Raw genomic sequence first — 14,065 nt, 5'->3', positions numbered from 1 at the left:
GCCTAATGTCTGGTTTAGACTCCAGCTTGGTAAACTAGTCTGCCTGGATTCAGGTCTTCAAACTAGCTGAAAGCAGTTGCGTGGCCATGAATAATAATAATGGGCAGAGCTTGACACATTGTTGAATTGTGAATAAGCTTTGGGCCAGCTGTGAACAGTGAATGGTTGCTTGAAATCTGATTGACTGATAGCTCCAAAGATAAGCTTGTCTGAATTCCTGTATTAGACTGTGTGGTTTTCCTTCCCTATTCCTGTAATGACGTTTGAATAGTGAGCTGTGGCTTCCAGGGAAACCTTGCAGCCTCAGTATAGGTTGGGGTTTTTTGGTAGATAAGGGATGGCTTAGCAGCCATATCTGAAGTCTGTGTTTCAGTACATGGTCTGCTTAGAGAGCTTAGCTCATTGCCCTTCCCTCCTGTATTTCATGCCTTTAAATGACAGACGGAATGACTGTTAGTATTTCATATGCTGTTGAAATAGCCAGATGCTGACTAATATGTCAAAAAAATCCGGGATATATTTTATCCTTGGGAGAGAGGAAAATATATTTCTTAGCCCTGTATGAAACTGAAGACTGACTCTTTTGCAACAGTGCATATGGACTGCAATAGAATAGCATCTGGCACAAATCCTGCTGAAACTGGACCATCCCAAGGTTATTTGTCAATCGTGGCTTGTAAATTGAGGTAAAAGGCAGAGTATGGGTGTGTATCATTCCTATATAAATGACACTTCCCTGATCTTTCGATGTTGGTTAATGTCTGTCATGATGGAATAAGTGCTTTAATTCTTTGGGCTACTTGCTCTTGCGGACTTTTCTTAATGCATGACCACTTTGCATTGAAACTGAGTTCCTTTTGAATGTCCTTGGAGGTTCTGAGTTTAACCAGGAAATTTGTTAATAAGAAAAGAGTTTCAGCAGGATGTACAGTGTGCAGCTGTGTCTGTCTTTAGTGCTCTCTGCTCTTGAAACGAGCACAAAAGTATTTAAATGTACATCACTGTTCTGGAATTCATATGGAAATACATAAAAAATTGTAAGGAGGGTAGTAGGGGGTTGGATGTTGTTAGGAGAAACCAGCTACACCATAAAGCTCTGTTTAAATGAAGCCCACTTGTGTTCCTGTCTGATGATGAACAGAACTCTCTCAAGTTCCTTCTAAGAACTTCTAGTGAAATACTGGTGATAATTACTGGGTTCTTTTGCTGAAGACCTGCCGTTCTGGAGGAAAGAGGCAGGAGAGAGACAACCGACACTTAACACCTCTGTAATTTACTGCAGCAAGAAGAATGATATCATTCTAGGTTTAAGAAATTCTTTGTCCTGCCTGTCTCAGCATAGTTCCCTGTGTTTCATTAAGAAAACTTCTGACTTCTTAATTTCTCTTAACTGCTGACTTCATGATGGTTTTAATTGGAAAAACACCAAATTCCAGAAATACTCTACCACAGTTAGGAGTATATCAGTGTCTGGGTTGAAAACTCTGCATGTTTTTGGGTGTGTGAGTTTGGCGGGTGGTTTTGTTTGCTTGAGGGGACAGTTTACAGAGGGGTTTTGTGTGTTTGGGCTTTTTAAAGTAAGGTTATGGACAGTATTCACCACTCCTACAGGATTTGATATTTATTAAATGCTGACTCATGATTTTGTGACATTCAGACTGGGGACGTAGAAATACCTTAAAATAAGACATGGTGTTTGGAGGGCTAATGTATTCTATGACATCTCCAGTATGCTTAAATAAAACAGCACTCATGGTGTTAAATATGCTCTGTGCTTTCGTGCTATGAACTCTGTTTTAAGTATTGGCTTTTATTCAAATTGCTTTACTTTCCTGGTATTTTCAGGCAAATTTTGAAGGGTGAGCAGAAGGTACCAGACTCGATGATTTTCCATCGAAATGTCGGAAAAGTCAGGCCAGAGTACAAAAGCAAAGGACGGGAAAACAAAGTATGCTACGCTCAGTCTGTTTAATACTTACAAAGGAAAGTCATTGGAAACTCAGAAAACCACAGGTGAGTAAGCTAATGTCTGTTTTGCGTTCTGTTTCATCGTTGCTGTAATACTTATTAGATGGGCAAATTACATGAGGGCTTAACCACAGCAAGATGTTTGAACTGCTTGATAGAGCAGTTAAGTGGAAAGCAATGTTGATTACAGTTTCTGGTTAGCTGTCTCTGTTCAGAGACACAGCCTCTGCAGTCAAATAGGAAGTAGAATGTAGGTAAATAAAAACTTTCATAGCTTTTGTTATCAGCATATGCCTTTTACTGTATTTCAGAAAATGCTTAAGGTACTGGAGGTATTTGATTAATAAAGAGGCAGTGCTCACTTTCAGATCAGGTGCTTTGTCTGTTTTGCAGACAAACACTGAGTGAAACTTACACTGAGGTTTCAAATAAGGACACTGTGGGCCTGATTTTCAGGACTCATTGGACTGAGAACCAAGGGGGATTGACACTCTGAAGTATCAGAATTTTATTTGACATACTTGGCTAAATTGAGGGGTGAAAGTGGAGAACTGTGTTCAAAGTTCATTGAAGTTTGTCACAGTATTGTTTTTAAAGGCCAAAACTGAAATGCTTGTAATGATACAACATGCCTGGGGTAATAACTTGCATTTTTTTCACTTGAATTCATTAACTGTTGGCTTGAATGTCCCATATAGTACACTAGCTTCATGTTGCCTTTTTTATGTACTTGTGGTCTGGAGTAAATGAGATTTGTAGGAATGTTTTTGCAAGAGCAGCATCTGCCAACTGAAACTAGAAGCAAAAATTAAATGGACTGGACCCTTGTGGGTATCCTTGGACTCATCAAGGTACATTAAACCCCAAAAAGGGCAAGAGAAAGATGCTTGACTGTGTTAAAGGGCTACTAAGTTGTTGGCACCATATTTTAAAGGGGTCTTCTAGCTTTCTGTCACTGATCATGGTGTATTAAGGTGGGGGATACAGAGCCTTTTTAGTCTCTGCAATAGGCTAAGCAGTGACTCACTGTTCAAAAAGTACTCAAGTTCTCCCAAAAGAAATATTTATAATTCCCATTTTTAAAAAATTAAACTATGAAGAATCAATGAATTTCTGATTTTTATGCTTTTAGATTTTCTGAGCTTTTCTTGGAAGATGTTCTTACTGATTTACACAGCTTTGCATGAATGCCCACTAAACAGCATTATTAACTTGTTCTTTCTGTTTTGGCATGCAGTTGCTGCGCGCCATGGATTACAGAGTCTTGGAAAAGTTGCTATTTCAAGGAGGATGCCTCCCCCAGCTAACCTTCCCAGTCTCAAAGCAGAGAATAAAGGCAATGACCCTAATGTGAACATTGTACCTAAAGATGGCACAGGATGGGCTTCAAAACAAGAACAGCACGAAGAAGAAAAGTAAGTGGCCAGTGAGATCAAGGTCATTTTGTTGTGCCTTCCCAAAATTAGGAGTGGATGGGCCCTGAGAAGAAATTGGCTACATACAACTGGTCTCAAGACAGTTACTAGAGAGGAAATAGCACCACTGTTAACATTTGTGAGGATAGATCTTGCTATGGATGGGATAGTTCAAAAACAAACAGAAGAACTCTGAATAATAACAACAAAAGATAAAACCCAACACCTCTCCTCAATTTCAAAGCAGGATGCTTATAAATTCCATATGAAGTGATGAGTATTTTCTTTAGCTACCAAGTGTGGCTACCATTGTGTAAGCTCTGATGGCTGCCTAAAGGAAATATTTTTAGCACATTTTTGTAAGATCAGTGTAATCATATTAAGAGTGATTACAGGAACCCTTAGGTACGCAGCAGCTCAGAAATAATAATTTGCAAGTTTCTGAGAACTTTTCTTTTCCTAATGGTTCTTTTTATTTTCCTAAAAAGCTTTTATTTTCCTAATGGTTCTTAATATTTGTATTTTCCTTAGGGTATGATAAATTCTACAGACTTAGAAAAAAATTTTGTCTTAAACTGTACACTCTTGTTTCACACTACCCTAATATGTGATTAAAAAAAATAGTAGTGATGGTGATGTTGATACCCTGCTGTGTACTGTATATAATTTCCCATGCTTGGTATAGTTTCATCTGTTAAGTTTGTTTCATACTTGTACAAGTCAGCTAAAGAAAATAGAGACTCAAACTTTTCAACACTTAGAAAACTATTTTAAAGCAAATTCATGTTGCCACATAAGCTTAAAATAGGGTATTATTTTCACTAGAAAAGTGTAACTGGGTTTTAAGTGGTTATTATTTGACATTAATAGTTCTGAAAAACACTCAAAGACAGATAAGTCTTTGACTTACCGACATTGACTGTTGGTAGCACTTGTGAAAGCAAAAGTTGATCTAAAAAAATATTTCTTCCCCTCCTAGCTGTGCCTTCAGCTTGCCTTATCCACATTAAAATGCCTGGTTTTGACCTCTCTCTGAAAAGGTTATACTTGTGTTTATATTTTAAGCTTAGGAAACTACAGATTTACCATTCTGTGCTCAGTGAATATGGTACTTTGGCATCTTCCTGTACATCAAGGTCACTTACACTTCATCTGGTTAACTCTGTTGAGCCAGTAGCTTGTTTGACTAAAACACTTTGTCTGCATCTCTCTGCCTTCTCATAGTATATTCCAGCAGTTGAGACTGCATTTACAGTAATAGCTGTCCTTTATCTGCAGTTGGAAGGTGTTTGTCTTCATATTTTCATATATATTGACATAAAGGCTTCAAAGATCACACACTAGTAAAACTGGTTGAAGGGACTTGGTCCTAGGGCCAAGGCCACAAATAAATTCTCCTAAATTCAAACCATTGATATGTTTGCTCTAGTCCTTCATAGCATTATTGTAGCTACTGCTGTATTTCTCCAGTATTTTAATATGCTTTAAAATGCTGCAGATTACTTTTAAAGTGTTATGGTATTCTCAGATGTCTTGTGGATAAAGGTAACACCTTGATATCAGCTTGCTTTAGTTTATTTTTTTCATTATGTCTCTAGCTTTCCCTATTAGTTCATTTTGCTTTGTAATTTTAGACATAGATTTGTCATCTTCCTTTCAGTTCATGTTGTTTTTTTAGTGTGTGATGGTTTGGGTGTACCCCGCCCGCCCACACTTTAGAAATCATCCAGACTAGACTCAGCCAACTCTGGAAATAGGAATGAAGCTATTTATTTACAGCAGCACAATTTACAAGCAGATATTTACAGTATATACAGTTATATACAGAAATATACAAGGTAAAAGGTAATACAGAAACACAACTCCCCTCCCAGAAATCTGAGTCCCCAGGAGGGGCTCTAAACCACCCCTGCACCTTCCCCCTGCCCCTCTGAACCTTACCCCAGTCCCAAGGAAGAAATTGAGGCTCGGCCAGAGGTTAAGAAGCAACATGGGTTAGGCCAAATGGAAGGTGAGGTTAGGGAGTAAGATGTTGCTCAGCCAGCAGCCCAAGCGAGAGTGAGAGAAAAAAATGGCGACAGTGTTATCTAATGTTTTCATTTCTCCTTCCCAAACTCCTCAGCGAGACTCTGAGGGAAGTAGACATCACCATTGTTTTCCTTTCACAGCCTATGATCTAGTTCTCCTCACCAAAACATTCTAACTAGCTTCAAACTAGCACAACGTGCTTGCCTCGCCTCCTGGGGCAAGACAACATTACTCCAAATTACTCCCTTCCATGGCTATAGATTGATTGGGTTTTGACTGTCTGATAAAGTAGCTCAAAGTAGTTCAAAAGTTAGAATTCTATACCAATTTTTAACTAAAACAGCTCATAAGAAAATGCTTTTTCTGCAGAAGAGTAGTTACTGATTCTTCAGCTACATAGCTACCTCATTTCCTTCAGTTGTTTGCAGTAGTAGTCTTGATGATCTTATTCTGTGCTCATTCACAAGTGCTTTCCAATTCCAGACAGCCAGACGTGCCACAGACACAGCCAAAACCTGCTGTTCCTGCTCCTCCAGAACCAGCTCCTGTTGTCAAATCATGGGCCAACACCAAACCCAGTGGACAGGATGGTAAGTGGTATTAAATATGGAGAGGTTCTTGGCTGACCTAACAGGCTGTGCATTCTGCTGTGAGAGACCCTGATACTCTGCAGCAATTTGAGTCTTGACCAAGCCAGTTGAGATTACAAATGCTGTGGAAGCAATTGTCTTGGCTGGAAGGTGGTGCTGGTCTGCCACTCAGGTGAGCTCCAGACTGATTTAGCAGCAAGTCTGACTACTTTTTAAAGGACTGGTTTAGTCAGCCCTTTTGACAGGGCTGGATTGACAGGGAAGTGGTGGTGACAGCATAAGATCTTGAACATGGTTGTGGTGAGGAGAGAAATTCTAAGCTGAGGAAGAAGAACCATAAAGAGTGATTGCTCTGATCATAATGTATTGTTTCTATTTCAGTGTATCCTACAACTACCTTTCCCTTTGTTTTGTAGATTCCTTGGTGGTTTTGTTTCTCCAAATGAGTGTTTGTGTTTGGTTTTTATACTGGGAAGCATTTTGAAGGTGTGGTTTAGGGGTCTTTCAGCATTGTTTGCAGGAATGGAGAGCTATTTTTGCTAACATCAATCTTAGCTTGAGTGGTTTCATTGCAAATCAGAGCTAAAATCTTCAGTACATATTTTTTAACTGCCTGAATAAGAGGTTACTTAGAATTCCTGTCTCCCTTATGAGAAATAACTTACCATATGTTATATTGCTTAAATTCAACACTTGCAAGCATTCCATGGCTGTAAAATAGTTCTAGCTTTCAAGCTGAAAAAGTGAGCTCTATTCTGGACAGACATCTTGGAACAAAATGTGAACTGCATTCTCAGCTGTTATTTGGAGTTTAAGCACATTACCTAATGATTTGGGGTTTTGCAACAGGTATTAGAAATGGCAGTTCTAGGGTCTTCACTTCTTCCTCTCCTCTTTCATGTTACAGTGTTTCCTTCGTTGTCAAATACAGGAACTCTCAGCTCTTTCAGGAGTTTGGTGGAATGAAAAAAAGGAGTTAATACTGAGGCAAAATGATCTGCATACCAGCCTTACTACCTAACCTGATAAGATCATCTCTATGGCATAGGACATAGTGATTTGGCTCAGAGCCTTCAAAATGCATTTAGCTACTTATTTTGTAGTTACTGTGGCAGCCTGTGTGCCAAGCCCAGATGGCACCCTGATTTCATTCAATTAGTGCAGCAGTGGGTCTGCTGTTTCAAGGAAAAACACAGAATGTAAACTGGCATCAGATGCTTGCTCTCCTGTTTGAAACTTGGGATGCACTTGTTGGTGCTCATGATTTGCTGATCTGCAGTTGGCTGGTGGAACTTGTAGCTTTTCCAGATGCCTTGTACACATTCCAGCAGTCATTCAGCTGTCTGGCTCATACTTTCAGAATCACGGAATAGAATCATAAAGTTGCTTTTATTGGAAGAGACTTTTAAGATCATCAAGACCAGTCATTAATCCAGCATTGCTAGGTCACCACTAAACCATGTCCCCAAGCACCACATCTTTTAAGACTACAGCTGAGCAAGACAAAAGTAAATCCTTCTCCAAAATTGATGGCCATGTAGAAAGAAAATACTTATAAAATGTAATGGCAGTATGTATTTTTCAACTTAGGCGTTGTCTAAAAGTTGTGGTTAATGGCTATCATATCTTTTAACTATGAAATGTTGGCTGCTTCACATTGATACCATTCTCAGTGATTAGCTTGATAGTGCTTAAGCTGTTGTGTTGTGATTAAGACATTGTCACTGTCACTGTGTAGACAGTAGCAAAAAACATTTATCAAGATTCATGAGACTCAAGAATGTTGCATGCCACAGCACCTCTGCAGAGGCTCCTTTGCTTGGCAGGCTGTCTAGTTAGTGTGACTGAAGTTTTCTCTCCTGTTACGCAAGTCGTTGGATGTAGCTGCTTGGGAACATCAGGAGTTCGATGTCCGTTAACATAAAATAAGTTAACGTGATCTGTAGTACATGAATTTGAAGGAAGATTGAAAGATTTCAAGGAGTTTGTAGGCATGGAAGGATAAATAGTGGTATTTGCTGTCATGCCTTTACAAAGAATAAGGCATTTATCCTCTGCTTTTCTCTTAATCTTAAAACACAGGGATCTTCATTTATTTTTCTTGTTACCAAGGTTCCTCTCACAGGTCAGAGTGAATAGAAGCGTTTCTAGATGTTAGCTGGGGAAAAAAAAGGCACATCATGGGGATTAGGGGATTCTGGACAGCCTGTGTTCAGATCCTTTTCCTGTGAGTTTGTCCTATAGTCTGCGTAGCCTAATACAATGTCTCTTACAGTAGCTAGCAGACAGTTAATAGGAACAGGGTATTATTCAGACTATTGGAATGGAAATCTTCCCTCAGTGAGATGATCAGTGGTTTGATACTAAGATGTTTGTGGGAGGGGAGAAATGGTTTCAAAGTAAATGCTAACAAAACATTCTGAAGTGAGAGGCTATTTAACTTCTCTACCATGTGCAACAGAAGTTTTAAATTCCAATCTTGAATTATGATTTCAAGGATTTTAGCAATTGAAGAATTCTGCGGTTCTTATTCTTCTCTCATGATGTGAAATCTGTGACCTTTTAAAGTCCTGAATAATTGTTGTTAGAACAGCAATTAATCTTAAGGGCTTTTGCAGTAATTTAGTTGTCCATTCGGGAAGGCCAAAAAATAAGTGTTAATAGAGCTGAGGAACTTCAGCTACTCCCCATATAAAGTGTTTTTCCATTCTCCCTTATTGCCCTCTAGTGCTTCTGGATTTTTCTCAGCCCCAACGTGTTAGGTGGCCTAGCAAATTTCACACTTGCTACCCAAGCTGTTAATGCTTTAAAAGGATTGCTCTTCATTTATGTGAATTATATTCACTTTTTAAGGATGATCACGCTTTTACCACTTTCTGACTACAGAAAGTTGTGACTTTGTGAATTTCTTACTCTGTAGGTCCACCTATTCCAGTTAATAGTTATTTCCAGCAAGAGTTTCCCAGTCTGCCGGCAGCTGGGGATCAGGAAAAGTCAGGAAAAGACAAAGATAGCCCTGAGGAGCTCCATGGATCAGGACCCAACCTGAGACCACAAAGTAAGTATATAATACAAATTTTTGTGAGATTGCATGGATTGGTTTGGAATTTGTCTATTACAAAGTTCCTGGTGCCCCATAAAAGGTAACTTGATTGATTGTTTTAATCAGTGCACTCCTGTACTGAAGAAACAGCTTTTCTCTGAGGAATCTTTAATCATGCAATACTGACATTTCCTTACTTTCCAGCTGTTAGATGTCACAACGCTTAAAATATGTATTTAAAGGACTCTCCTAGAGTTAATTATATACATCATATTTTTAAAATCTTCATGAAGTGTCCCCAAATGGCTAGTACTCATTTACTCATCCCAAACTATGGGATCCCAAAAGAGTGGACCATGATTTGGAAGACATTGGCATCTTCAGCTCATGGCTGAAATGTTCTGACTAGTTGGATCTGTTTCAGCCAGGGAGATTTACATCTAGTGAAAATAATTCTGGTTTTAATGTCTCAGTGAAGAAATGTGTGCTGCTTCCCCAGATCCTTTTAATGGTTTGGACTGTGCTTGTTTCCTGTGAAAACCAGGATTCTGTTTTTTCTTAAAAGCTTGTTGTCAATGAGACTTGATGGCTAGAGATCCTTTTCTGCACTGTAGGTGGCACAGTCCTGTGCTGGTAGTAGGCAAGATGTGCACTACTTTTAGGGGCTCGGGCTCTTGGGGAATCCTTATCTCCTCTCTGTGTTACTCCTTTTTGTTTTCCTTGATTTGTCAGGTCCTACAGACTGAGACCATGTGCTTGTTAAGATTTTCCCAGAATAAGCTGTCAAGAAATGTTGAGAGATGTCCAACACCAAATTAGGAAAACAGCTATGCATTTCTATTTCAGCCTTGTGCAGGCAGTTGGAATTTTGACCAACACTGTACATGCTATATTAAGCCCTTTTTTCAGGTCTGACAGGAGCAAGCTAAACAAATTTGTCAAGTAGTGTCCTTCCAGCAGCTGTGCGGCCCAGTGAAAATAAGTGGAAGAACTGTAATGGATACTTAGAAGCTTAGTTTGACACTGCTTTAAAGAATTTGTGCCACTAAGCAAGCAGTGTGTGTCTGAATTTTTGTTGGACTCCCTGTATTTGTGCACTGCTACTAAATTCTCTTTTTTGTTTTTCGTTTTTATTTGTATTTTGTATTAACTCATGATCTGTAGGCAGAAACTGCTCTAAAACATTGGTCTGCTTGGCACTAGCGATAGGTCGCTAAAATTCTGTACATTTCCTGGATTCTCTGCTTAGACTTTCACACCCAGAAATAAAGCCCTCAACAATTTTACTCCATCTTTGTCAGACAGAGTTACAAGCCAGACTCTGGATTCCTGTGTTCACTTAGAATGATAATGTGGAGGTATATGTCATTTGGAGCTGCTTGAGTGTTTCATGGTAGGCCTTCACTGTTTGATCTACCCCTTGACAGCATCTTCACACTGAGTCAACAGTGGCCCGCTTACGATAACTAAATCTCTTTTCTCTTCTGTACTATTGTCAGTACCCTTCCTAAACTGCATTGTGCTTTGGAAGGTAGAGTAGGACAACTACAGCAGGCTATAAATTTAACTCTCACTGTTCAGGAACATACATGGATATAGGGCTGAAGAGGGTTAGAAAGCAGCCTCTGTTTTCTCAAGCGGCTGTTGTTTGTTTCAGTACCAAATATGAATGCGTGTCTGCACAGGTCACTGTAAGCTTGGTCTGTAGATCTGTAATATAAAGTCTGTTCTTGTTCTTTCTCCTACTGATTCTGTCCATGCAGATGCTACTAGTTGGAGAGAAGGTGGTAATAAGAGCAGCTCTACCAGTTCGCCAACTGATCAAGAAGCTAAGGCTCTTGGACAAGAAGATGGTAGTGCTGCACCAGCAGAACAGAACGATGGCCAGAAGGCAGCAGAGAAGAGGGATGTGCGGTTACCACAAATCCCTCAGCCCAAGCTGAATGGCCAGCAGCAACCACCTATCTCCTCTCAGTACAGAGCAATGATGCCACCTTATGTAAGTGATGCTTACATGAAAAGTTAAGCAGAAGGAACTGATTGTTTGCTAATGTGATTTCATTACTACCCTTTCTCCTCCCTCCATGGAACACTTAGCAGTTCTGCAAGAGGGGCGGGATAGCAGCCAGCTCCTTAAAGCATGTGGCTACCTGTTTCTTCTTCTGATACACTGAGTTTAAACTTGTCAGGAGCTGATTAACACAATCACTCCATCTTGGTGACTTGATGCCACACACTTGTTGAATGAAGAGTTTTGGTTTACTTCGGTTGTGATTCTGTTGATGATCTCAGTATGCTTAATGCAATGATTTTTTTAACAAATTGCTCCTGTTCTTGAACCTTTCTCAGATGTTTAATCAGTATCCTAGAATGGCATATCCTCCTTCCATTCAGGGGCCAACAAGATTTCCCAATTCTGAGCCTAGCAGGTAAGAAACCTTAGAAATGTTAGTGTTCAGTGGGTGTAAGCTGTTTGACTCAATTGAAAGAAAGAAAAACAACCACTTTGCACTGAGTATCTAACCTGCCACTGGTTAGTCTCATGACTGTGGCTTGTGTGGAGCAGTGCTGTGGAGTGGTTTGTGTTTCACAACTCAACTGCAAAACTTGAGGAAGTTCTGTGTGCTACAGAATTTTTGTCGGGAAAGATCAGGAGTCACTTGCAGACACTACTGAAACTTTAGCCAGTGTTTTGCTTGTAAAGGGACTCTGCCACTGCTATTAAAAATATTTCCCAGTTTTCAATTCTACTGCACTCCAATTAAAGAACTTAAATGCATTATAAAAATCAGTCTTCCTCCTTTCTGTGCATTTCTCCATAGTTGAATATAAATGTCCTTGTGCACAAGGAAACAGGTGATGGAGTATGCAGAAGGATATGAATTTTGATAGGTGGTTGGGATCAGGAAGAAGAAAAGGCTGAGAGGGATGATTGAAAGAACTTAAGTATAGGATTAGGGCGAAGGTACAGAAGCTTTGACAGTGGGAACGAAAAAATGCCTGAAATGAACAAGCTGATGTAAAGGATGCTTGATCTGTGCGGCACATGTTGTTTGAAAGTCCCAGGGCATGTATTTTTTTGCTGTCACCTAATGTTTGGCTTGTTTGAAGTGTGCAAGCAAAGCTTGTAGCATCTACTCTTTCTCTTCTGTAAAGAACCTTCTGTTGATGTAGCAGTAATTATTTAAACTGCACTAGTCTTGCACATGAGTGATACGTTTATATTTGAGAAAATACTACTGTGTACTGTACAAGTTGACCTTTTGTTTAGACATGTTTCCTGGATAAATAGTGACAGTGGCCTTTGTTTCTCTCTCTTTTTTTTTTCTTTTTATTTTAGAGGGCCAAGAGGAAGAGGGCCACCTTCATGGTGTTCAGAACCTATTGAGCGCCCATCTATTCTTAGTGCTAGTGAACTTAAAGAGCTTGATAAATTTGATAATTTAGATGCTGAGGCTGATGAAGGCTGGGCAGGTAAGAAGATCAGATTCATGGTATTTTTATTTCTATGTTTTAACTTTTCTGAAAGACTAATTGAATATTTGCTTGTGCATCAGGTGCTCAGAGCGAAGTGGATTACACTGAGCAGTTGAACTTTAGTGATGACGATGAGCAAGGAAGTAGTCAAAAAGAGAAGGAAAGTGGGTGAGTTGGTGTTGTCATTTGGGTGTGATAGCCACTTAAAGCCACTTAACTGGTTTAGCTTTTGGGAATGTTAATTGAGTTGAGTGCAAATACTCATTCCAATAACACTTAGTCCAGTAATACTGCATTAAATCACACAACTGCCTGGCAGATGAATGTGCAGTAGAAGTTATCCTTATTGAGAGGAGCTTTTGCTCTTACTGAGAAATATTGAGGATTGAATTTAAATAACCAAATAATCTGTGTGGAATACACCTTCCATTTTTCTTATTTCTTTGTATGTAGTGATGAACAAACACCATCAAAAGATTCTGAGAGTGCTGATGGCCAGAAGGAAGCAGAAGAACAGACAAGTGCAAAGTCTGCCACCCAGGTTTCCACAGCAGCAACCAAAGGGTCTTACAGCAAAAGCTCTCAGCTTGATCAGGTTTGTGTGTGTTCTTCTCTTCAGCTCTTCTGGCAACAGCTTGGTCAAGAGAGGTCTGACTCGGGTATATTTCCAAACTGTCAGGTCAGTAAAGGTTATGAATGTGAGTGAAGACATCAGCTACTGAAAGCCTCTTCTGAGCTGTGGTAACTGATTGGGTGGTGCTTAGTCAACTCAGCTCCTTCTGGTCACAAAATAAAAATAGCCTATCCTTATCTAGTGTGTTCTAACCCACGTCTGGGAGGGGGCGAGAACTTCTGTGACAGTTACTGTGACTCAGCTGACAAGCTTAACTTGAGACTGTTCTGTCCGTTCCTATACCAGTGAATGAAGTTGTTCTGGTGTCCATCATGTTTTACAGTGACATAGAGTAAACTAGCACCTAGTTGGCCCACACATTTTTCCTGGATGTGGGATTGGGATTTATTTGGTATCATGACCTGTTTTCTTAATGCGATTTAGCCATAATGTCAACTCACTTCTGGCATCTTGGGCAGGCACATTTTAAACAGACCATGTAGAATTTGTTAGCTCAACCACTTGGGGTTTTGGTTTATGCTCCAGTAGAGGAGAACAGGCAAGCACCTGAGCTTATGTCTGCCCTATATTTATTTTCCCAGAAAAAAAAATGCTTTTGGCTTTGGCTGAAAACTGCCCACAAATTTTTTTCTCTTGACACCAGTAGTGGTGAAGATAGGGGATCTAGAATTGGTTTTACTTGCAACACTATTTGATAAAAGACTACATCTTTAAGGGTTTACTACCACTTTGAATCTGAGAAGCACTGCAGTAACATAAACTCTGAAATTTGGATGCACGAAATCTTAGAGCAGTTGTTTAGCTCTCAGTATATGAAATGAAAATCTTCTTGCCCTTCTTCTGCAGGCAGATTCGTATTGTATGCAGATAGTTCATTATATCTAGTATCTTAATGCAGTATAAAACAGTA

The 14,065-nt window shown here is 39.6% G+C and overlaps 1 protein-coding gene across 13 annotated transcripts in view; it reads left to right on the top strand.

Moving 5' to 3' along the window:
• The window catches only part of PRRC2C (proline rich coiled-coil 2C), a 76,148-nt gene that overhangs the window by 18,764 nt on the left and 43,319 nt on the right, over positions 1-14,065 (top strand). For 10 of the 13 annotated variants that reach the window (XM_064147260.1, XM_064147265.1, XM_064147270.1 and 7 more), the window contains exons 2-10: positions 1,846-2,013; positions 3,206-3,383; positions 5,895-6,001; positions 8,922-9,059; positions 10,793-11,043; positions 11,394-11,473; positions 12,385-12,518; positions 12,602-12,689; positions 12,975-13,116. In XM_064147260.1, coding sequence (XP_064003330.1) covers positions 1,899-2,013; positions 3,206-3,383; positions 5,895-6,001; positions 8,922-9,059; positions 10,793-11,043; positions 11,394-11,473; positions 12,385-12,518; positions 12,602-12,689; positions 12,975-13,116 — 1,233 coding nt within the window. In that variant the 5' untranslated portion in view covers positions 1,846-1,898. The remainder of the gene's footprint in view (positions 1-1,845; positions 2,014-3,205; positions 3,384-5,894; positions 6,002-8,921; positions 9,060-10,792; positions 11,044-11,393; positions 11,474-12,384; positions 12,519-12,601; positions 12,690-12,974; positions 13,117-14,065) is intronic. The other 3 variants (XM_064147272.1, XM_064147271.1, XM_064147264.1) reach the window with 1 other exon arrangement.

This window comes from Pogoniulus pusillus, chromosome 8 (genome assembly GCF_015220805.1).
Source record: "Pogoniulus pusillus isolate bPogPus1 chromosome 8, bPogPus1.pri, whole genome shotgun sequence".
Lineage (NCBI taxonomy): Eukaryota > Metazoa > Chordata > Aves > Piciformes > Lybiidae > Pogoniulus > Pogoniulus pusillus.
Note: the sequence above shows the minus strand (reverse complement) of the source record. Positions and strands in the feature narration are given on the sequence as shown.